This window comes from Anser anser (genome assembly GCF_964211835.1).
Source record: "Anser anser genome assembly, chromosome: 2".
Classification (NCBI taxonomy): Eukaryota; Metazoa; Chordata; class Aves; order Anseriformes; family Anatidae; genus Anser; species Anser anser.
The window spans coordinates 115,967,132-115,991,272 of NC_139721.1; the positions used below are offsets into that span (position 1 = coordinate 115,967,132).

Here is a 24,141-nt window from a genome sequence, read left to right on the forward strand (position 1 = left end):
CTCTATAAAAATGCAAAGTGGCTAATGATAAGCAAAGGAAGTTCCATTAAGCCCGGCGCCTGATGCAGAAGGGTATCATTGACCCTGCGAAGGGTATTTGCTGGGAATGGGCAGGCAGCAGAAACAGGTGCAGAAATAAAAGCAAACCAAGGGCTCGTTTTAAACTCCCCAATCTGCAATGTTAATGAAGACGAGGGCCAGGGAGAGCCAAAGAGACTAAAGCGGCCAGAGTACAATTTTTCACACCCATTAAAGTCAAAACCAGAGGAAGATCAGCCCTGCATGGGGGTACACAGCACAGAGAGCTTGCCGAGGCTGCATTGGGTGGGGTGGGATGGAGGAGAGGAATGGAGCGTGGGAGAAGCTCCCCCCCGCCCCAAGCGCCCACGAAGCTGGGATGTGATCGGGGGGACAGGGACCCTCGTCAGGCCGATAATGAGCCGTCCTCATTATGAGATTAGATGCCGGAGCGAACAACACCCTCTTAATAATGCACACATCACTATGACAACCACAGAGTTTGATACCCGAGGACAACTTTATTGTGCTTGTGAAATTTCCTTATTTTAAAAGCACTATTTATAGGTATCAGACATTGATTTGCCATATCCACCCTCCTCCTCCTCTCTTCGCCTTCCTTGTTTCCAAGGCAGGATCGGCCAAAGTGTTAATGTGCCTCTCTAAGGTTAGGAAACTGCTGTCAAGTATCTGCACCAGAGCGTGCTGACATAATTATCCTGCTATCCCATGCATAATTAGTAAAGCTAAGCCAAAACTATATTAATACCAGGATTAATTACAGCGGAAGCATAAACAAGGATATTAATGCTATGAAAGTATCAGTACAGATATTCGACAGCCCATATGCTTGTCTGTAGGACCACTAGGGATTGTGTTGAATCGGGAGCTGTGCGGTGCCCTGACTGTAATGAGAAATGAGAAAACTGCTGAAAAATTGATGCCGCCTGCAGATTGCACAATCCGCTGAACAGCAGGGGGTCGGCTTCTTACATCTCCCACTCTCGGTACAATATGCTAATTTCTGCATGCATACGAGTGTAAAAGGGAAGAAGAAAAGATTTCACAAAAGGAAAAAAATGCAAATGACAACCACAAAGATCACTGCAGAGAAATCCATGAGCTTTATATGGATTAACTGTGTTGGAGCTAGCACTAGCCTGAGTTTAACCCTTTCTGTCCTAGAGCCCTCGGCAGGTCCTTTTTGTGGTGCAGAGGAAGCCTTATAGCTCCTTTGTGGGAAGGGAGGGAGGGAGATGAGGGCAGCAGGGAGCCAAAAGGATGGAAAGAATCTTTTTTGCTCTTTTCCATGTCTGCACTCCTCTTGCTTTAACATTGACAAGGAGGCATGGGTCTGAAAGGGGACAAAAAGGGATCTGGGAGGGGAGGTTAGAAAAGGAGGCTCACCAAATGTTGGTAGAGTTTGAGAGAAGACCACAGGGCTCGGCCCAGTCCAGCTTTAACTGGGGGGCCTGGCAACAGACCCTTCCTAGTCCTCCTCATCTGACTCCTTTTGCCCCTTAGAGGGTGCCTCTGCAGCATGTAGTCATCAAGGTCCTCCTAATAACGCGCCACCAAACCCTCATCAAGAAGACGATTGCCCCACAATTGTTTTCTACTCCTGATTCACAGCATCTTCCTCCGGGGCTAAAGCAGCAGATGTGCTCGCTTGATAACAAGCCCGTCTCCTTGCTGGAGCTGGCTGATGTGCTGGCTGTCCTGCGGCTCCCCGGCATGCCGGGAACATGCAGCACGCCTGCAGATGAACGGGCTCCAGCAGTGCCCAGACAATCCCCCTGCCATTTGCATTCGCCTTGCTCCCCTAACCCTGCCCTCAGCCTGCCCCCCTCTGCCATGGGATAAAACCCACACGGGCCAGCTCCCGCATCGATGATGGAAGGGTGGGTGTCTGTACAACCCTGCTCTTCCTTCGGGTGCTGCTGGCCACCCACCAAACGGTTTAAGCCCCTTTTGCAGCAGAACAGGGTGGCAAAGAGCATCTCTTCCCCAGCCTGCAGGAGGGAAATACCTATGTTCCTGCAATAAGAAAAATCAAAGCCTTAATTCTTCTCCAATAATTAAAGAGATTAGTTGCTCTCTCTTTAATAGCAGCAGGAGCAGCAGCAGGTGCTGTTATGCTTGGTCCGATGTGTGCATAATGTGGTTTCTGCATGCAGTCGCTGTGTCCAAGCGTGAACAGAATCCTTAGGAAATATTTGTCATTAAAAAGTGCCTTTGGGCCCATGTAATACACTAAATGCTTAGCAAAAAAGGAATTTTCTGTTTGTTTGTTTGTTTGCTTTAAATAGCTTGCAAAATAATTTAGCACTCCTGGAAAAAAAATAAAATAAAATAAAATAACGTCTCTGTGAGCACAGAGCAAAAAGACTAAATGCCTGAAACTGGGCCAGCAACCACTGACCTTCCTGCAGATTTCAGTACCTATGTGAATCTTTAGCCCACAAGTAAAAAATAACTGTATCCCGCTCGTAGGTCTCCAATCGCTTTTTGAGTGTCCTCCCATCCACTAACCTTCTCCTTCAGTATACATCATCCCTGCTGCTCCATACCTGTTGGTACCAGCAATCTACAACATTCTGTTTTACCCCTAGTGCTTACATTCATTCCTGATTTTTAAGTTTTTGTTTTTTGTTTGTTTCATGATTGTGACTTACCCATTTGATTTCAACCTTGTATCTGTGATTGCTTGTAACTCCTCTTCTTCCCCTACTGAGTATTATTCCCACCAAACAACACCTAGTCTCTTCCCTGGTCAGATGCTGGAACCTGTAAAAGAAGGTGAGATCTTCACAGCGAACCCTTGCCTGGCCGCATGATGTCTTGCAAATCCTGACTAGCAATAGCAGTAATAGCAATCATGGATGAAGAGCAGTTGGCAAACAATGAGGAACATGGCTTTCTTCTTTCCTCTCAAATACTTCTGCTTGCAGGTGAACAGGGGCATTTGTGCAAAGAGCAGCCATTCCCCTAATATTTGCGAGAGAAAAGTCCCTTCAGGTCGATAATCAAATAGCAAACAAATAAGAAAATGAAGTATGACTTGTTGATGAAGTAGACTCATTATTTGGAATAGCAATGAATATCTGAGAATAACCTGTTTATTGTATTTGGTCAGCTCTGTTTTTACAACCACCATTCTGAAGTTGCACAGAAATTCCGGAATGGCATTAAAATTTCTCCTTTTTCCATTTTTCTGTTTGTACTAACCTGACAGGCTGAGAATAAGAATGCTGTGCTTTAACCTTGCTGGAGTTAAAAGGTGGTTGGGGGAAGGGGGAGGCAGCGTGTTGATAACAGAAAGGCTGTCCCCCTAAATGACAGAGTACCACAGAAAGACACTGCTATGTTTCAGAAATAGGCTGCATGCTCCTGAAACCAGTCTGCCCGAAGCTGTTAGCCGGAGCCAGCCACCTGGAAAAATTTGGAGAGAGGGGAGAAAATCACCAAGTCAGCCGGGGCAAGTGAGAACCCCCAGCCCAGGCATCCTTGCAGCCATGGTGGGGCACGTGCCCAGGCACCCCGGGTCCGAGGCAGTTTGGCATTGCCTGTTCCAAATCCACCGCCACCAGCTGAGCCACCCTGGATTAAACCTGCTCATTAAAGCAGCCACTCGGTTTTGTAACGAGGGCTTCTCCACTACAGGAGTCCCCAGTTGGCTTTGCTGGACTGTACCAGCATTTGGTTTGAAACAGAAACAATGCCTAACCATCCTAGCATGTCTTGGCTTAACTGACGAGCATTTTAATTTTTACTCCCACCGTAATTCAACACTATGGTGGCAAATTTCACTTTAAATAGTTTTACCCCGCTTCTCTCTGCTCTTTTGCATCCCTGCGTCATCTCTGGCAGAACTGTTTTCACTGTCAAACCAACCCTGCCTGCTTTTGCTAATTAAACCTGGATCAGCTCGTTAATACAGCCAAAAGCGCAGCGCCACCAGCAATCAGATCGGCTCTGCTGAAGGAGGAGCGCAGAGGCAGGGAGGGATCCTGAAACAAGGATGGTCACTGAGGAGAAAGAGGAGCCAGGCTCCCCTAGAGCCCTCTAGAAACATGAAATGGTGCTTGCACCGGAGCAGCTAGTGTTGTGAAATCTACGGCAGAGCAATGCCGGGCATATTTTCATCGGGGCACATCCCTCTGAGTTTGTGCTGGGCTCTGGAGGGCACGGTGGGCTCACACAGCCAACACCCAGACCTTGCAACCCGTGTGTCAGTGTAGCTCCCGGTGAGGGCGGTGGCCCCATGCTGCCACAGGCCCTGCTGACAACTTTGAAGAGGGAAGAGCAGGGGGGTGACAGCGTGGCCCCCCGGGGCAGCGGCGGTGGTGGCAGCAGCGAACAACCCGCGCCGTGCCATGAGGCGGACACCCTGCCTCAGGCCTGCCGTGCTGGGCCTCGGCGGCCGCTGTCAGACATGTGCCCCTCACTGCTACGGCCCGGGGGAGCCGGCATGGCGCGGGGGCCTCACGGGTGGGCGCAACATGCTGCTGCCTGTCAGCTGGCTGTTGTGGTGCTTTGAGACGTTTTTTCTTTTTTTTTTTTTTTTTTTCCTGGATAAAAAGGGCCGTGTGAGCATAAGTCCTGATGCTACCCCCAGTGCGCGCAGCCCTCCGAGCAGGACTGATCAGTCGCGGTGGGCAGGTCTCTCTCTAATGTGACCTGAAGTAATTAAATGTGGCCCAGCAGGCCCAGGCCCCCTCCCCTGTTTCTCCTCTTGCTCCGCTTGCTGGCGTTTACCCAAGACAACAGTGACTGATGGCTCCGAGAGGGCTGTTGCTGCTCTCCCTGCCACGATGCCGCCATTGATCCAGCAGCATCTGCCAACTCATCAGCACTTACTCTAATTCCCTGCCTCCAGGTTTTTTCCCTTTCCCCCCAGGCAATAATTGCCGAGCAGGAGAGCTCCCTTTGACCGGCGTGATGAGATCTGCCAATTACCTCGGTGTCAGCCCTCAGCCTGGGAAGTGCCGGTGACCACACACTGACCTTCATCGCAGATTTTCAGCCTGCCCCTGATGGCTGGTGGGGCCGAGTTTGGTGGCTGCCCCTCTGCCCCAGCTCCAGCACCAGCAACTGACCTCGATGATAATTCAGGGTACAGCCCAAAGCAGAGGACCCTGTCCTGTGCTTCTCTTTCTGCCCATCTCTCCCGATGCAGTCACTGCTGAAGAAGCATAGGGAAAAGCTGTCACCTCCCTCTGCGAGAGGTGACAGCCCTGTTCCCTTCTGCATGTTGCTCAGGCTGAGGTGTAGGAGGGAGCCTCCCTGCTTCAGCACAGTAACAAAACAACCTCAGGAACTGATGAGGTCTGCCTCCTTCAGAGATGTCCCTCGGCAAGGTGTGCAAGCATGAGGGAAGTCAAGAGCCAGGGACAAATTCATGGCTTACAACCATGCTGCATCTCTTCTGGTGCCCATCACCCCCACTACTGCCTCCCAGCTCTGCTCTGGCTGCAAGCAACAGCATGGGGTTTGTTTGAGGTGAAAGAGCAGGAATTCAGCATCCCTCTTCTTCACAGAAAGTGAGCATGAGCAAATTTCCCAGTGTCAAAGCCATCTAACAGAGGCACGCTAGCCATCAGAGCTGGAAGAACAACCACCACCATTGATATGCTGCCTTTCATCCAGAGGGTTCATTAGAAATGAAGCCTTAGATCTTCAAGTTACATGAACGGTATGAAACACTCGGTATGAGTTGGCCTGGCTCCAGAGGACTCAGTGCAGCTCCACAGGAATCATTACAGCTCCTGTGCTGGCAGAGGAATGGTGTTTGCCAGCAGCACCTGGGGGACATAGGACCTGCAGGCAGCGCCAGCAGGGATGCTGTCCTGGCAGAACCAGGGTCAGCCCATTTTCAAGGGTGTTCAAGAATACCTTACAATTACTGTCCACAAATAATGAATATTTCACCATGCTTTTAAATTCAGCGAAGGGCCAGACCAACTAGAAACCTCCTGACACTTTCTGGTTTCCTTTTTTTATTCCATTTTTTAACTGCTTGGCTTCTACTTGAAGAGAGAGGTGTGCACACTCAAAGGGAAGTGGCACCTCTTTCAAATCACATCTGTGCATGTGTGACTGCTCCAGCAGGCATCTTGGTGGCACATCCTGGGACACAACCTGCTGACTTGCTGTCCCTTACCCATTGCAGAAGAATTGAAAAGGCAGGCTGCTCTTCAAGTGTAGCATGCCGGTCTTGGGCAGCAGGCAGGAGGGCTCCTAACCAGCACTGCACCCTGAAGAGCAGGTTGACAGCAACATTTCTTCCTCAATCCAAATTCATATTGTTATGGAGCTGTGGAGATAAAGACAGTGCGGCACAAGTTTCCACACACAGAACTTGGAAGAAGAAGAAACAAAGACCTTTTAAAGAAGTCCAGGCCTCTTTTTCTATTTTCTCTTTTAATTATCACCCTTTTGTAATCTAACCATTCAAGTGGTAAACATGCATGTTAGGATCACTTGTGTGATCTCCTATTTAGGGATCACCATTATCCAAAGACAGTAAAAGTTTCACTTGGGGTAAAAAAAAAATCTTCAATTTTTTCCTACTGTTGGGGCAGAGGCTGCATTTTATATACAGTTCCAAATGAGTATTTGGAGACATCCCCAGTCTGGTGAGATTACAAAGCAAACGCTTTGCTCAGAGTGGCAAGAAGAACTCTGCTGACTCCCAAAAAATAACACAGTAATAATGAATAGCAAATGCATGGGTCAGATGCTCAGCTAAAAAAAATGGGTATCGCTTGATAGCCCTCAGCAGAGATCTTCTGCTTTACACCAGTAAAGGGCTAGGGTTTTTCACTCTACCTGAGGATATCTATAGAGGATTCCTTATTTGCTGGGGTGGCGTAAAGCTGTTATTGACATGAATTTGGGATGCTTGCTCCACTTATGATTAATGAGGCCACAAGTGAGTTATATTAGTCACCCTGGCATGACTGACACTTGGATTTTTCCTGTGCCACACCACTGCCTCTTGTTTATGCCAAAGGATTTACAGACACAAACCCTAACTCTGAGACTTTAATAAAGTCTATGTTCTTAATCCCTCTACCTATACCACTAATTTGCCTTAGCAGAGACCTTGGAGGGAAAATAAATATAAATGGTGCATTTTAAAATGTCTAAGCAACTCCCTAAAACAGCAGTTCTGTCAGGCAATGTCATGGTTCCAAAATCTTGTATTTCCATGGCTAGAAACACTTGATATATTCCTCTGTAAAGGAGGATTTCTCAGCCTACCAGCAGCAGAAAGCCTTCCTTTCAAACATTCATAATGATAGATATTGGTTTTTGTTTCTTACAGCTGTCACTGTTTTGGGGACTGAATACTGTCCATAGCGCAAAACCCGCCAGCAGGCTAACTGATTGATTGGTTGGTTGATTTTTGAGTGGAAGCAGCATTTTGTATTTGAAAATGAAATTTTTGCTGTTGGTCAATGTGGAGAAGCTTAAAGTAAATTGGCTGACGTATGACATCTCAGATATATGTTCTCATTTACAAATAGATAAATTTGTTCTAATTAGAGTCTAGATTTCCAGGTAAGCAGTCCCAGGGGAATTTGCAACCAGAGAAGCAGTTCTCAAGGAAAAGACTTCTTAAGTAACCAAGGCCAAAGACTGAGGTGATCAAAGGTGAAAGCCAGATTAAGTACAATTTAGCACCTGCTTTGGCAGATTACCACATGGATATATGATCACCTCATAGGGTATAAATACGCGTGTGTGCCCATAGTAAATACAGACATAATTCTGGGAATACATTCACTTTAATATTGAAAAGCTTGGCTCTACAGGGAAATTACACTGCTATAACCCAAAGAGTGAATCTGAACACATACAGCTATTCTGGCACCGTCCTCTGTGGCAATTCTTACTCTGGAATTGGAAGTGTACCCTGCTGCAAGCAGCTGGCTGGACTCTCCATGGCAATCAGTTCCTACCTCTCTTCTTCAGCTGTAAAAGACAGCTTAAGTGACCTAAACCACAGGCACAAAACATCTATTTATTTACAGCAGCTGTTTCATTTCCACCACTATGTGGAGTTAGTTAAGGCTGAACTGGAAAATCGACCACGGGTATCTCCTGAAATAGTTCTATAAGCGCGTATTGCACCCACAGCCACAAACCTGTTTTCACTGGGGAGGTGAATGTGCCCGGGTGAGTGGGTCTAAGAGCAGTCTTGACATTTTCATTATGTTCAATAAAGGAAGAGGCTGAAGAGAGAGGTTGAAAAGCCTGAGGAGGTGGAGGCCATGTAAAAGCTGCTTCCAAGTGTGTGTAAAATGGTTAGTGACTCCAGCGTCGTAACAGTCTGACGCTGAGTTGGCAGCCTGTGCTCTCCTGTATGCCAGTTTCTCATGGGGCAACGAACAACTTTCCTTGAATTGCCAAGCCTGCTCCAATGAGCAGATATTATTGAAGAGGTGACAGAGGCTGGTACTGGCAGGGCGGGTTTGTTTTCAGCGGTATTAGAGGTACTATATTCAGTTTCAAGTTAGAGAGACATCTGCTTGGACTCAGATCCTCATGAGGCTCTTACTCCTGTATATTACTTACAGCATGCTTCTTTTACAGGGGCAAATGTCTAAAGATTTTGTAACTTGCTTTTTTTTTTTTTTTTTTTTTTCTTTTTTTTTTTTGTAGAGAAACAGCTCCAGCACATACAATGATCTCAGTGAAATGAAGGAAGGAAGTAGAGGAGGGTAGGGTTAGAAGAAGAGCAGCTAGGAAAATATCAAGCAGCTAATAATAAAACAAAGTGTCCAGATGATTTACTGTCACTTCTTTTCTTTCTGCACCTCACTGGTGCCTTTTGCCAACGGTTAAATATCAAAAGAGGAGATGGACCAAAACCTGTGATATGCACAGCTCCTCCCTGCTCCTCTACTAAACTTCAGGGACGTTCAGCTCCAAGCTTTGTAGTTTGTTCCTATTTGATAACAAACCAAAAATCCTGGCATTCACAAATGATTATGGTCCTCAGCAAATCCACCTGCTGCTGCGCTGTTTCCATAAAGTTGGGTTCATCAGCAGTTGCACTAGTTTGATGCCCACGTATTTCAGCCAATTGAAGGCATACCTGAGAAAACACAAGCCCCCTTTAGGAAATCTTTTGTAGCTCGATACCTGCACCCTACAAGGTTCATTGCAAGGCTGATGCCCAGATCACTAACTTCAACTAGAAAAGAAAGGTAAGTAAGGGTCATGCCAAGGTGGAAATGGTTTAGCTAAGGAACCTATCCTTTGTCAACATGCAGGCATATTATGGGCTTAGAAATGAAATTCTCAGTCTGCATATTTCCCACCTACTCTTGTTACTGGGAAAAGGTAGAAGTCTCAAGATGCTGAAAGCATCTTAATCAGAGCTATCCCTCCCCAGGTTTGTTCACTGTGTCCTTTAGGGAATGGTCAGGCTGCTGTCCCGGCCACTGGCACCCCTATGGCACTCTGCTCAGCTCCCTCTGGAGCTCACATCCCTCTCAATTTTGTCAGCGTAATTGCACATGAAAGGGTTCTCTAACCCAACTGTTGAAGTGAAGAGAGCTACAAAAATAAACTTACTACTGGAAGTGTTGAGGCTGACCCAGATTACTGTGACAGAATTGGGTTAGGGAGCACCTCCAACCTGCAGTTATGCTGGCAGATCCGAAGCGGGGATAATGTTTAGCAGGGTGGAAAAGGACAGCTGGGGCACACGGGTGCTCTGAAACTGGGTTCATATGAGGCCAGAAGAGCACATTAACCCCTGCTTTAAACAGCACCTTCTGTGGAGAGAGCATCTCATTTCTTAATTGCGTGAACCCATCAGGAGGCTTTTTAGTGACAACAGTGAAGCTAAAAGAAGCAGCGAAAAGAAAGAGGGTCAGGGTGAGAAGCTGATAGCAGAGGTGAGGGTTGTCCTTGCTTTAGGGTCTAGGCAAAAGACCTTTCTGAGTTGCAAACAAGTAAGAGAAAAGCCCTCCTCTTTTGCCAAAACTTTAGAAGGTGGTGCTTTTTTTCAATGCAACAGAAGCTCCGAGCTAGAGATGAACTTTGCCACCTCACTGAGCACCTCTGAACTGAAGTCCATCCCTCACTCAACATCAGCATTTTCCCCTCTGCTAGCTCTTGCTACAGCAGCCACTTGAGTCTGTGAATGTCAGACCCCATCGCATCTCTGCAGTCTGACTCTGGTCACATGGCAGAAAAGATTATTGCAGGGATAAGAAAGATTGTTACAAAGAAAATGAAGCTCCATTTTTTGGAAGCCCTCTTCTGTGGCAGGTTGTTAATCATACAGTATCAGAAGTGAATTTTTTTCACAGAAGTGGAACACTGAACAAAGCCTCTGCATTTCTCATTTGGGATAGGGCAGGGTGAATAGCAGGAAAGCCAGGAGTGGAAAGTAACCATCCATCTGCCAAGGTAAAACTCTGTCTTTGTAGTGAAAGGGCATATACCAGGTCTCTCCCAGAAGGTCAAGCTCAGGAGAGGAAGGGAAGATACACAAGAAAGAACAGAAAGGCCAGCTCTGTTTCTCAGGACTACCTGGAGCTTTCCTGGCTGTGTGCCGCTGGTGACAGAGGTGTAGTGCTCAAAGAGCCCCTTTCAAGGGAAGTCAGCGCAGGCTGGTGATGTGGCCAGGGAAACGTCTTTCTCAGCACTGGAAGAGAACTAAGACATGACATTCAGTGGAAATTATTTGCACTTGGTAAACAGGTTGCATGAGCTTAATAAACCCCTGCAATTATGCTGCATATTCTGGACATCACCCACTGATGACCTCTCTGTTGTTCCTCACAAACAGCATGGATATATGGAGATACAAAACCCTCCTGTTCGAGGGTGTTGGTTTTGCAGTAATCCCAGGAAAGATGGGGCTATTGGTCGTATCATAATAGGGCCACCACTACCCTGTAACTGATTGAAAGCACCTCTTATTCTTAGCAGCACTCCCTGGAGTCTCGACTCTACAATCCACTTCAGGTAATGAGAGCAAGGTGATCAGGGATATTAATAGACATCACGTCTAGCTGGAAAATTGGAATCTGAAGGTAAACGTGAACGCCTCCCTTAAGTGAGTTTTCTCTGTGAGCTGGTGAAAGGACTGAAGTGCAGGGCAGAGTCATTCTCATTTCCAGTAATATTTTATTGATTTACTTCACATAATGCAGTTCAATAACTCATCCCCCAAATAGATGAAACCTCAGCTCCATATAAATAGGTATTAATCTCAAGTAAATTACTGACTAGTCTTAATTAAGCAATAAGATGGAACAGCCCATATAGTCGGGCTGATTAATGGCACACCTTGGACATGCACCAAGGCACAGGGAGAAGCGAAGTGCTTCCAGTCCACCCATGGCCTGAAATTACTCAGCAGAACAGCAACTCCAAACCCACCCTTGGGGTATGGGCGCAGTCAAGGGCTTGGCTCTTGCTCCAGCTATGACCACACAACTTCCAACTGCTTGTTGAAAAGAAAAGAGGGCAGAAATGGAGTACCTCAGCTTCTTCCAAAACAGCAGGCCATGTGATTGCATCAACGTTTGCATCTCTCTTACGCGTCCAAATAAAATATTCCAGCAAGAGCGGCAGAAGCACAGGAGAAGGTATATAAGGTAGGAAACTCACCAAGTGGAGAGGTGCCTTTGCAAATCCCTGGAATACATCGTGTAAGCTGAAAACATTTCTGCATATTTCAGGGGCATCATTCCGGTTTTCTTTATGGCGCCGTAAGTTAGGAGGGACTCCATGGAGGTCAACAGAACTAAAAGAGTGTGAAATTGATGCAAGGCAGAGAAGAGGGGGGAAAAAAGTTCCGCATTTCTCTCTCCTTGTATGCTAGCATCGGAGTCTGCTTCCTGGTTTATGAAAGCATGCTGCAGCCCTTTATATTTCCCGCTAGAGAAGAAGACTATTAGCATACAGCTGCACCTCTTAGGAGAGCGAAACAGAAAGAGCTGGAGGTTTGGTGGAGAGTTTTTCTGTGTATTTTTTTTTTTTTTCTGCAACAGGCAATATAAAACGCACAGAAGAGGGAGACACTACAAAGCAGGTTCTCAGCTACAGTAATTCAGTGCAGCTCCATTGTAGTCAGTGGAGCTATACTGATTTACACTGGCGGCTTCATTTACATCAGTCTCCCCCCGCCCCTCTCTCCCCCTGGGTCTGGAGATGTTGAAAGCGAGTGCTGAAGAGAAAATGACATATAAGGCCAAAGAAATTCAAGTGGCAGAGAACTTTGCAGAATGGAAATGCATCAGCATTCAACAGCACAAAGGCTACAGGCCAGGGAGGGAAGAGGGAGACAGAGGACGTTCCCAGGGAACTGAGGTTTCCAGTGGAAAAGGCATTGCAGCTGGACAGTCTGGAACTGCTAGCACCACTCCTGAGCCTCTTCTGAGAAGGGGAGAACGTAGCTTTAAGGAGTAAATGAGGGACTTGTTCTACCATGGTCTGCTTCTGACAGCAAAAAGCCCTGGCTGAGGTGACGTGGGTGGGCAGAAGTCACCTCTGCTGAAGCCAACAAGCAGCCCAAGTCAGAGCACCCAGAAAGCATCTGTACATGTCAGGATGCCATGCTAATTTTTCTCCAAACCTTTTTTTTTAAACCCAAATCGCAGAATAACGGATTGCATATTAGAAGTCTTTTTTTTTTTTTCTTTTACTATTCACTCAGCACTCCACCACTCACTCTCCACACATGCACACACACACACACGCATGCACCATTTGAGCTGCTGGCAGCCCAGCTATACCCATCCCAGCGAAGCCCTCTGGGGCAAATGTAAGCAATACCAGCCAAAAGTGCTTTGGGTAGCGCACCTTTTAGTCTGGTTCACTGATGTAAATGAACTCTGCCAGGGGAAAAAAAAAAATGTTTGTTTTTATGCATGATGCTGGTATAACTGCAGCTGCCATAAAAATATAGCTGGAAATGTCACAGCAGAATCACACCCTGACTGACAATGAAATACCAGCCAATGTTTCTAGCATAAATCTTGCATAAAGAAAGTGCCAAGGTTTAATTTCTAGGGCAGAGGGAAGTGGGCAGACCCAGCAGGCAAGAATTTAAAAGAAAAGAAAGAAGAAAGGCATCTTAGGAGAAAATAATTCCATTATTAAATAGATATTCATTCATGTACATCAACTGGCCGTGCTGTGTCCCATTAGCAGTCAGTTGCAGTACAGCAAGAATTTTTATGTCTGTTTAAGGTCTCTGGATAAAGCTGCCAATTGTTGAATGGAAAAAGCTCCAATGAAAATATTTAGTTTTGGCGGAGACAAGGCCACCTACGAGGCTTTCCATTTCCCTTTCTTCTTCTCCTTCTCTCTCTCCCAACCCCCTTGCAGTCATTAATTTACTAGCAGCAGCTGTGATTGTCTGAGATATGCAGAGAAGCATAAGAAGACCATCTTTTACCTCATGCCAATGCTGTTAGTTCAGGAATATTACGGGATTATTTTTTAAGATGTTCCTCCTGTTGTATGCAAGGCTGGAATCGAAAAAAAAGGAACTTAAGAGGATTTTCATGCAGTATGTTTGTTACTCATTTTGTTGCTGCCACAGCATGTGGGATTTGTGTGCATTTAAGATATCAACTTAACTATGTTCCCTTCACTTCATTACTCGTGTTTGCCAGCTGATGGGATGCCAAGGTGAAGTAAGTGAATAAAAGTAGATTTAAAGTAAATACCATTTAGAATATGGGGGCAAGCAACGTAATATAGTGCGGTGGCTAGAGAAGGGGAAGAGGAGGGAGGAAAAGTATCATGTGCCATTTTAATAGGCGGTGGCTATCCAAACAACTAATGAGTAGAGGAGCCAGCTGTCCTGACGAAAATCATCTCAAATGTTGCCAGAGACTTCTGTTGTCATCAGTCCCTTCTTCCAAAGGACGGCCGCACTCAGGTTTTCTTTGGCTGTACCTTCTATTGTGCTAAACAGGGGTTCCAAACATTAGTTCTCCTTAGGAAGATAACCATAAATAAACAACTGCATTGTGCCATTGATTGTTTTGTCTCATTTGCACTGTTTCATTACAGGATAGGCCTTATAAGCACATCCCCAACAGACTTGTCTCAGACTGTACTACAGCCATGTAAATGTGCACTAGAGATTTTGCTTTTTGTCTTCTCTTCTCAGATTTTTATTTATAGGTGCAAGAAGGTAAAGACTCAAAACTAAGTACTAGAGGTACAAGCACCAGCTATGCATTCTGTTCCCTACCTCCTCTTTTTGGAGAGGCCTATTGAGCTAGATTGTGAGTTATTCACACAGCAGAGCTCTGCCCAAGGGCAAGCATGTGGCATAACCTTCACTGCTTTCTAGCCAGAAAGGTAAAATCTATACTCACACACCTATCTAAAATTTAATTTCATTTCTTTCAGTCAGTAGCAAATGTTTTAGAGAAAGGTATGAGACACCCCATTGTTGAAAATCATGAAATAACTTGGATCTTGAACAACTGACTTCTATCAGGAACTGTCACTATCTGCACCCGAGGCTCTTCAAGGTTAGGGTCACTTATTTTCATTCTTTTAAACAGCGAAACAATATTTTGTCTATGGGAACATACTACTGCAGGGAATTCAGAATTTTTCTCTCTATATTACCTTTCTCTCCTCCATCCCAATTTTGGAAATGAGAATATTTTTATTAACAGTGGCAAATTGGAAAAGATGCGGCCCAGTGAAGGGGAAAAGTCATTGTTATTCCTTGCTATTCCTAGTGAAAATAATTTTCTAGCAGCTTCAGAACCTATGGACATACCAAGACAATCTCCACCGGAAAGGAAAGGCATGAGGGCTTCGGGGATCTGATAAACATCATGTGAAGCATGAAGAGCCCACGGCTGAATTACCATGGAGAAGCCTGATTTCACGACAGCTCTCACAGCCTTCCCCAAGCCTTTAGCCTCAAAGAGCACTGGGAAACCCAGAATTTGGTGTCCCCCAACATTTTACACCTGGGGAGGACAGCACAGAGGATCAGAGCGGTGAGGAGACGGATGCAGATCTCCAGGTGACCACCGCCATCAGCCTGTGGAGCAGCACATGTCACCCGATAGTCACAGCTGCCGCCGTGCCAGCGTGCCCTCAGCACGCGAACTGTACCTGCGTTTCTGCTGGCAAGGGGCAAACGGGGGCAGCACGGTCTTCGGCGTATATTAGGAATCAAACCACATAACCAGGATGGCTGGAGTGTTTGTGCGTTGGTTGCTAGCAAATGTTAGCACCCTGGCAGTAGCATGGGCACAGCTGCTGTCGCCCACGCTGCTTGGGGCAGTGCAGGACGTGATGCAATCACACCTTTGCTCTGCTCTGAGCCTTCTGGTCACTGCTCCTCAGTCACAGCCTGGAGGCACTGGGATGTTCGGAGAACTGACTGCACATGGCTTGAGACAGGTCATCCCGCTCCTGTGCCTCTATTTCTCAAGGCATTAGGGTTTTATAGCCCTAGCTATTATTCCTACATTATCACTAAATCTTTTTGTTCTCCTGTTTACAGTACAGCTTACAAGGATACTGTGGGCTGCTCTCACGTAGTTTTACTTTTTTAACCTCTGCTGTTTACAAAACCCCACTTAAAAGGCTGAAAATAAAATTTCTCTATTGATTTTTTCCTCTTTTTCCATTTGGCAAACATTGATTTTTTTTTCCTTGTGTTTTTAATGGAGCTTGAAATTAACATGAATCTGTTTGTTCAGATCCCTGTCTGAATTAGCGCAGTTTTAGTAATAAAGTTAGGTAGCTGTTACCTTGGAAACAGAGCTCTGTTTTAGCAAACATTTTAGCAAACATTAGGGCCTACACAAACAGAAGTAGTAAAATCAAATTCCTCTGTAAGGGATTGGGGGATGTTCGTATCAGTTGGTACCTTCAGCCCAGAACATGCTGCCTCCCTGTCTGATGGCAATCGCATAAAAAGTGCGTTAACTCAGGGGCTTTGGCCATTTCACAATGTTTCAGTTTTCACAATGGCTTTCTTTTCCCCCTTTTCATCTAGTAGTGCCATGTTGTCAGTCAGCATTAAGGATTCCCAGCTCTTCGCTATCCCTTAATTGCCACGCTAATCTGAACTACTTGGTTTAGCTGTGTGATCCTCTAAAGGTGCAGAGCTACCTGTGATTCCCCAGCAGTATAACAGCCAAGGTACCGGGTATAATTGTCATGGCAAGATGGCCACAGGGAGCTGACAATTAGTTGCAGGGATATACTGTGCTGCTGCAAACACACAGGTTTGAACAGCAGCCCACATACGCAGAAATATTAGGCCTTACCTTCTGCAGAGCAGCAGGAGAGAGCCTCGAGACAAAAATACTGAAATGCATGTGACAGTTCAGAGAGTGGTAGTGCACACACACGGTAGAATATATCCCACAGCCGAATCTGGAAAGTGATTGTCCATATGCAACAATTTCACTGGACAGAACAAAAGGTGAAACAGACTGAGTCAGCTGCGTTAAGCTCAATTACCTGAAAATTGCTGTTTATGGGGGTTAGATAAGGTTCATTTTTCTCAATTTCTTTAGTTTCCAGTAACATCCAACTGGTGCACGAGGATGGGACTGTTCCCTCCTCTCCCCTCCCCCAAAAGAGGAAGAGTTTTACAATGACCAAAAAGACTGCAAAACTGCAGAAGGGTTTCAACACCTTCCTGAGAGGTATGATTCATCTACACTTGACTTTCTTTGACCATGAGGCTAAAGGTATCTTAACCATGCTTGCTCAGATTCCAATTAAAAACAAATTAAAATTAAATGTTGAAGGAGAGATGACAAGTTGTTCTGCTGAGGCTTGTTGTTTTCGTGGCTGTTTCTGGCTTCCAGTATCACCTTCAAAAACTTGTAGCGTTGCAAAACACTAACTGGATGGTTACTTATTTAGGTACGTTCATCCTTTGTGGACGGGCAGCAGGACGATGAAGAACAAATGATAATGGTTGCTGTAGCCTCAGCATTAATGCACACAGCATAATAGATGACTAGCCACTGCATTTGAAGAGCAGTTCATGAAGCAAAGTAGAAATGATGGGTGTGCAGGATATAATTACAGCAGTAATGTAATAACATTCCATGTTAGATTATTAGGGGTCTATTCTGCCCTTGACATGCCTACATAACTCCCATTAATGTTAATTGAGGTTACGCACGTGAATCAGCAGCTGAGCAAATCACTAAATTAATTACATGTAAAGTACCTGTTTCATTTTTTTAAATATACTGATACATTTGTCCAGTGCAATTGCCTATAGTCCAGGAAAGAGCTACCACAGGGTGGAGGAGAAGCAGTGTGGAAAAGGCTGTGTGATTTAAATAAAAAATAAAACATCAAGCAAAATTAAGTTTTGACAAATAGGTAAAGATAGTGGGGATATTAATTCCTGGACAGCGTTCCCTGCACATTCTTCAGAAACCCTGAGGCTTTGTTTGAATAAGCTGAGGGAGACTCCTGCTCCTCTGTAGCACCTCCTGCAGAGGAGGTTATCTGGAGCTCTTATAAACAAAGGTGTTAAATACTGGCTCTGCAGGCAAAGGCAACACCTATTGTGAGTGCAGCCATAGGAGCAGCGTCAGGCTTGGATAAGGCATACAACTACTATTTTTTTCTGCTTGGCAATCACAACTCCCACTTTCTGTCCAAGCATGCTTTGATCAAGCAGATGTGATGACAAGGATCAGCGCGATGGCAAAGTCTTTGCATGTGGTGGGAGAAGTTTGGGCTTGAAATTCAAAGCCTGTGTTTCACTGTAGGGTCTTATCCTGCAGAAGCTTATCCTGGAGTTTGAAGGATGGACTTTGGTTGATCTACACGAAAATGAACGAAATTTCTCTCAGTCTTTCTGTCTTTGATTTTTGGTTTAAGTACCAGGAGCTCTTGAGTTTTCAGTACTCCAGAGCAGTTAAAAGTGGATGCAAAGAAAGTTAAAGTGCTTCCTGGATGAAAGAGGGGGGCAGTAAGCAGCCTCTGTCACCTGCACCTCTATTACTGCCTCCTTGTGATACTATAATTAGAGCAAAGCTGGGTTGTCAGCCTTTTCCACATCAGGAACCCCCTGGAATTCCCTTCTCAGTGAGTCAGGATCTGGAAGGGATTCCCCCACCCGTTCAGCAATCTGAGAAGGTCCGGATGGCCATAAAACCCTGACACCTGTTTGTGATCCCCCACTGGGAGGGGGGACAACTGCCCCATATTGAGACTTCCTGAAATAGAGCAATGTCCATGATACGACCAACAGAGTCTCCCTCATTATAGATTAAAAAAGATGCCTGAGCTTTCGAACCTTTATTTTGCATGGAGTAAACAGCCTCTCTGGTTTCATCTGGACCTCTCTTGAAAGAGCAGCTCTTGGAGTGGCTTTAGTTACAGTGAGCTCCACTGCCCCCACAGATAGCTTGCAGCCTGTCTCCCACGTGTGCCTGGTGGCACTGGAGCATGTTGGACGTGCTTAGCCATGCAAAGAGCCCTGGCTTCAAAGAGTTACGTTTACAGGCTCACTGCCTGCCTGAGAGGCAAACAGGAACTTAAGTGTCACCTCTAGACAGTGTGGACACAGCTGCTGAAGAAAAGTGAAGCTAACCCTCACCAGCTGCACTGCAGATAGGGTTGCCAATTTAATTATTAGTAACATTAATTTCTGTAATTCTTAATAGATATTTATTACTATTTGTTTATTTGTAATAAGGTAAGGACTATGAAGTCCCTTGTCATCATTGGGGGTATAAACAGGACCAACTGGAGGCATAAGCAAAGCGTGCAATCAGCTATGCTGGCAGAGAAGGGAGAAAGGTAAAATTGCAGCTTTAAGTGGGAAAGATGCTCTGGATCTCTTTGCAGTGGCTGTGGCTTTATCCCTTGTCTGCAACAGTGCAGTGGCAACAGCACAGCTATTCCCACAGGCCCTATCCTTCTTCAGGAACAGCAAATAGTGATGGCTTTGCTGCCTTGGTGTCTGGTTTACCTCTGTCTCACTCTCTCATGGATGCAGACAGACAGGCTATGCAGAAGTGATGCTTCCAGTGGCAAGGAAATGAAGGCAGGACAGAATAAAGGTGTCTGGAGACAGATTGTGTTCTTCCCCTCTCCCTGCTCTCTGGCGTGTGGCTCAATGTCATCTTGGTGGAACAAGCAATGGTGGAGAGGTGGAGGCAGCAGGTTCAGAAGGAAAGGAACCCCACAAACAGGACTGCAGCAGCCAACTGTGTGACTGGGCAACCTGTGCTCAGAGCCTCAAAATGTGCAAGAGAGATTGTGTTTACAACAGTTGCTCTGCTGCAGCAAAGGAACAAGCATAGATTCAGAGCTGCTGCTCTGAACCCCAGCTGAACCTTTACCTGAACCCTTACCTTCCTGGCACTTACACTGTGAACCATGCTGAGAACTTGGAAGCCGTCATGGGGAAAGGACTGGCCTCTGCTTCACAAAGATAAAAAGCTACAACCTAAAGAAGATGAGAATACAAAGAACAGATGTTTAGACGCCAAATAAGAATTTTGATGCTTAACATCAGACTTTCGTGTTTAATAATATCGACCTATGTATTTGCTTGAGAAACCAAATAGCTTGTTTTAGAACCAAATCCCTTAGTTTTATCCAGTTAAGTCTAAAAATGACTCTGAAAGGCATTCAAGATTACGGAATTGGTAGTCTACGAAGCAAAGGTGCATCCTGTGGACCCAGGATTTGTTTTCCACCTATGTGTACATTGCTAAGAGTTTATCTCAAAACCTCAGTTGCTGCCCACTTCTGTTAGAAAATTAATATTACAAACCAAAGAGAAAACAGCATGTGAAAATAATCACCTTCAGGTTTCATAACGCTTTTTGAAAGGACTAATATTTCACTGTCCTTGTTTCTGAAAGGAGGGGACTGGCACTCAGAGGAGCTGTGAGTAGCCAGGCAGCTATCAAATGGCAGACCCATTTAAATGAGCCCCTGTCCCATATCATATTGTGCAAGTTCCATCACCTGATGTGTGCATGGATCCTATTCCCATAATAGGTCAGATTCAGAGATATCAGAAAACCTAACTCAGCTCCAGCATGACTTTTATGTTTCCAACACATAATGCCTTTCTAAGACTTTGTCCATGTATACGAGCTCTGTGTAAGTATACTAGGTCTGATGATTAAATATCCCTGTAAACATCCAGTAGCTGGAAATCTTACTTTGTAATTCCACAAACATCCATTAATTTGACCTGAACTCTTCTCCATTTCATGACATATTAGAAATCACATCTTATCAGGGCCTCTCCTTTTGCATTACAAGTTGTACTTCATCCTAAATGTTCAATTTCAGTTTGCTTTGTTTAATAAAGTTCTGGGCACACCTGTGCTGGGAGAGAAGTTGTAAATAGCATGTAGAAATGGCAGGTCAAGTGCTGCAAACTGAGCCAGCCAGATCAAAGAGAATTTAAAAGATTCAGACGTTCATGATGTTCGAGTTTAGACAGCAGCAAACAGAATTGGGTTATGCCTCCTTCACACCGGGGCTGGGCAGGGAGGCTGCCACTGAAGTCAGGGGAGACTTTTCACATGACTGAGTTGCCACCTCTGTGTATAATGATTGTAAGATACAGCCAGTAATGAGTAGTCTACGTTGGAAAAGGGAATTTTTCCAACATAGGTGGCAGCCAGCGGCCGGAGCAGTATGCGCAGCCCAGTGTGCCATGCCAGCCTGCCTCCTCCTCCTCCTCCTCTTCCTCCTCCTCGTCCCCATCCTCACCCCATGGCCAGCCCTGACACCCTCAGTGGGCACCCCAGGGAAATTGGAGGGGGACGGGGGGACCCCGAGGGGCTGCGAACGACGGCAGCTGAAGAAATGGCGCGTTCACAGGCCGCCACCATTGCTTTATCGCACTCCTCGCTGTACTTTGTTCCTCGCTCATCATTAAATACAACCCCGAGCAACAGGTGGTACTGTAGATATGTAGGGAGAGGGAGGACGTGGGGGGAAGAAATGAAATTTAAAAAAAAAAAAAAAAAAAAAAAGCCCTGTGCCTAGCAGCTCCTCTGAGGCGGAACCGCCCGCTGGCTGGCAGAGGAAGGCGGTGGGGCTCAGGGTCCCGACCACCAGCGCCATACACGCCGGCCGCGCCCGGTGAACGGCGGTGTGGGGAAGCTCGGTGAGGAGGCGAAGCCCGACATAACCCGAAGAAACCCAACGGCGGCCCCGGCGGCTCCCCCGCCGCCGAGCAGGGGACGGGCGGGCTCCGCTGCCTGAGGCGCGGCCGCCACCTGCCGTCCCGCCGCCGCGCTGCAGCCGCCCGGCCCCGGCTGGCCTCGGAGGGGACGGCCGGGTTTTGTCTGAAACGTGGTCGTTAAAGGACGTGGATGTTAAAGGAGGTGTTTCAGCGAAGGAAAGCCGGGCGAGGGGGCTCTACGCCTCCTCAGCGGCAGAGAGGGGCTTAGCAGGGGAAAACATGGCTGTTTTGAAGCCTTCTGCACACGAGGCTAACTCTGGCCTTCTTAAAACATCATTATTTTGTGTATTTTTTTCCAAAAAATCTGATTGCTTGTCTATTCTGTGTTAGAAAAGCACACCAAGAGCTGGCCAGGTTATTTGAGCTTTGCCCCTCTACCCCACCACCACAAGCACTGTGGAGATCTTAGAGCTGTGGCATCAGACACGTTGCTTCCCACCAGGCAAACCACGACCTCGGTGCCCAGCCCCCAGAGAGGGGAAGGAGTGGGACTTTTTCACCACCACACTGCCACAGGGTGCCTGAGGGAGGCAGGCGGTGCTGTCGCCATGTCGAGGTGCCAGAGCAGAGCTGTGCTCCAGTGTCGGGACTCTCCCAAACTGGCCAGGCCTCCCCACTCTTCCTCTCCTCTAACATCCTCTGCCTGCTTCAGCACCCCACACACTTGCCTCCTTGCCATCCCAAGGGTCCTCTGTCTGTCTGTCCGCACGTCTGCAACCTGAGCAGAGCATGCATCTTCCATTTCTCCATGTCCCCGCTGCCTTCTGCAGGGGACGGCATTACCTCTCTCCTAGCGGGGCCTTTCAGGTGCGGCATTGACAACGCCAAGGGGATGTGCTCTGCAGGACACAAAAGAGCCCGGTGCTGGGCACCCCAGAATCACGTCTGCGTGTTGGAAGGACTTTCACTCCGAGCTCAGGACTTCTTTGGTGCTGCAGGATGCTGGCTGGGCAGCCAGTGGTCTTCTCCCCATCAGTCTGGCATTTTCTTAGCAAACCCTGTCAAAGGAACAGCCAGCTGAAGTAAAGCACAATTTTGCTCTGACATTTTGTCAGCCTCCAACTGATTTTAAGTATGAATTAAGGCAGAATCCGATTGCAAGTGAGGCTCTCCTGAGAGTCTTTGAGCAAAAGCCTGAAACAAGGCGAACAGTACTAACATTTGGTCAGGAGTAACTGGAGCTGATCACTGGCATATGCCAGGAACATTTTATCTCCCAATCTACCCTTACCTTTCTTGCTATTCTCTCCCCTTTGCTTTGCTTTTTATGAGTTAATAATGTTCATTTTGCACACAAATCCCAGGCTGAATTAAATCACACCACATCATTGTAATGTAATGTCCCCTCACATCCTTTCTCTTAAACAATGTAGCCACAAACTGCTGTCTGGCACTTCCAGACAGATGTCAAACTACTTCAAGCAGGGATTTATTTCTCCTCCACTGTTTTTGGTATATTAAGTTGATGACGGACAAATAATTATTGCAATTGCAGTCAAACAGTATGCGTAGGTTGTTACAGTTCAGTGACTTTGAGACAGAGCATGTGAGGAGGCAAGACTACCACAGAAGTTTCTCTCTCATGAACATTCTTTGAAGGAAAAGGAGGAAGGATTTAAATGCTATTGCTTATCACTGCTTTGTTCGCATGTACAGCAGCTAGGATACAGTCCTGTGGGTTTTAGAAAAATGGAATAAGACTAGACAGGATGCTTACTTGGTTAGAAAATATTTATTCCTCTGTACCTGTATTGATTACCTTTAGGTATGAATAGCAATGCCATTCTTATCCGCCAAATGTTCGTCCTGGTCAATAACAAAATTAATTTGTATACCAACAAATCTGCAGCTATACAGGAGGGAAATGAGCTCAGCATATAATAGAGGAAAGTTTTGGCAAAGGGGAGAGTGTAGAAAGAAGCCTGCTCATAAGAATTATTGATAAAAGAATTATATGTTTATAGAATCCAATTCTGTATCTTGAAGCATTTTATACGCTTAGTCCTCAGCGATAACAGCAACCATTTCAATGATTGCTGTTTGGTGAAGAAAATTGATTTTAAAATCTCTCTTATTCATTTACAAATTCTTCTTTTTTTTTTTTCTTTTTTTTTCTTTTTTTTTTTTTCTTTTTTTTTTTTCTACTAAGTAGCACCCTAGAGCCTGCAGCTTAGATGAGGGCTCCTCTGTGGTAGGTACTATGTAAACTTTTACTAACGGATTGTTACACCTTACAGCCATCACCCAGCAACTGGCTTTCTAAACTGCACAGCTCAGATATCCATGTGTATGTTATTTTTATGTTATTGAATGACTGCCCTAAAGCTGACACCTGAGATAAAAGCACTTATTTATTAGTCTATGCTGTCTCTCAAGCACCAAAAGGTGCCTTAAGAAAGCTTAGCATCCACACATGGAAGTCTCCAACTCACTTAAAACCCAAATCCAGCCTTGCAGCCACAGTGAATTCTAAGCAGCTTGCAGGAGGGAGAGAGCCAGGGTATAGAAGACTTGAAGGAATGGTAGCATGCCATTCACATGCCACACATGCCTTTCAGCCTCTGCCCGTGCCAACCCAAATCTGGGAGGCAGAGGAAACACAGCAGGTTTGCAGAAGTGGGATAGGATGCCAACATCTTACTGACTGAATTTAAGAGACAGGCTTGCATGGCAAATGCTCACTTCAGTTCTGCACAGGAGGTGCAATGAGCAGGCACCTTTCTCCCCACAGGGAAGATTTTCTGGGTGACATGGTAGCCTCAGCAGTGGGGCTGTAGGAGGAAGAACCAAAAAGCCAATAGTCCAAGAGGTACAAGGAAAAATGCACTAGGACATTCACAATCCAAAAACATTTCCACCATATGTAAATAGGTAAGCTGGACACAGAAAGGGTAGGAAAAATATTC

General features: G+C 46.0%; 1 protein-coding gene across 1 annotated transcript in view; it reads right to left on the reverse strand.

The window, feature by feature from the left end:
* Positions 1-522: 522 nt before the first annotated feature.
* LOC310894958 (uncharacterized protein) overlaps positions 523-24,141 on the reverse strand; it is a 29,904-nt gene continuing 6,285 nt past the window's right edge. Inside the window, exons 3-10 of the mRNA XM_083825692.1 lie at positions 19,392-19,471; positions 16,311-16,452; positions 13,451-13,523; positions 11,530-11,685; positions 10,573-10,698; positions 6,182-6,334; positions 2,694-2,805; positions 523-2,055 (exon numbers count right to left, since the gene is read on the reverse strand). Coding sequence (XP_083681818.1) covers positions 13,488-13,523; positions 16,311-16,452; positions 19,392-19,471 — 258 coding nt within the window. The 3' untranslated portion in view covers positions 523-2,055; positions 2,694-2,805; positions 6,182-6,334; ... (1 more) ...; positions 11,530-11,685; positions 13,451-13,487. The remainder of the gene's footprint in view (positions 2,056-2,693; positions 2,806-6,181; positions 6,335-10,572; positions 10,699-11,529; positions 11,686-13,450; positions 13,524-16,310; positions 16,453-19,391; positions 19,472-24,141) is intronic.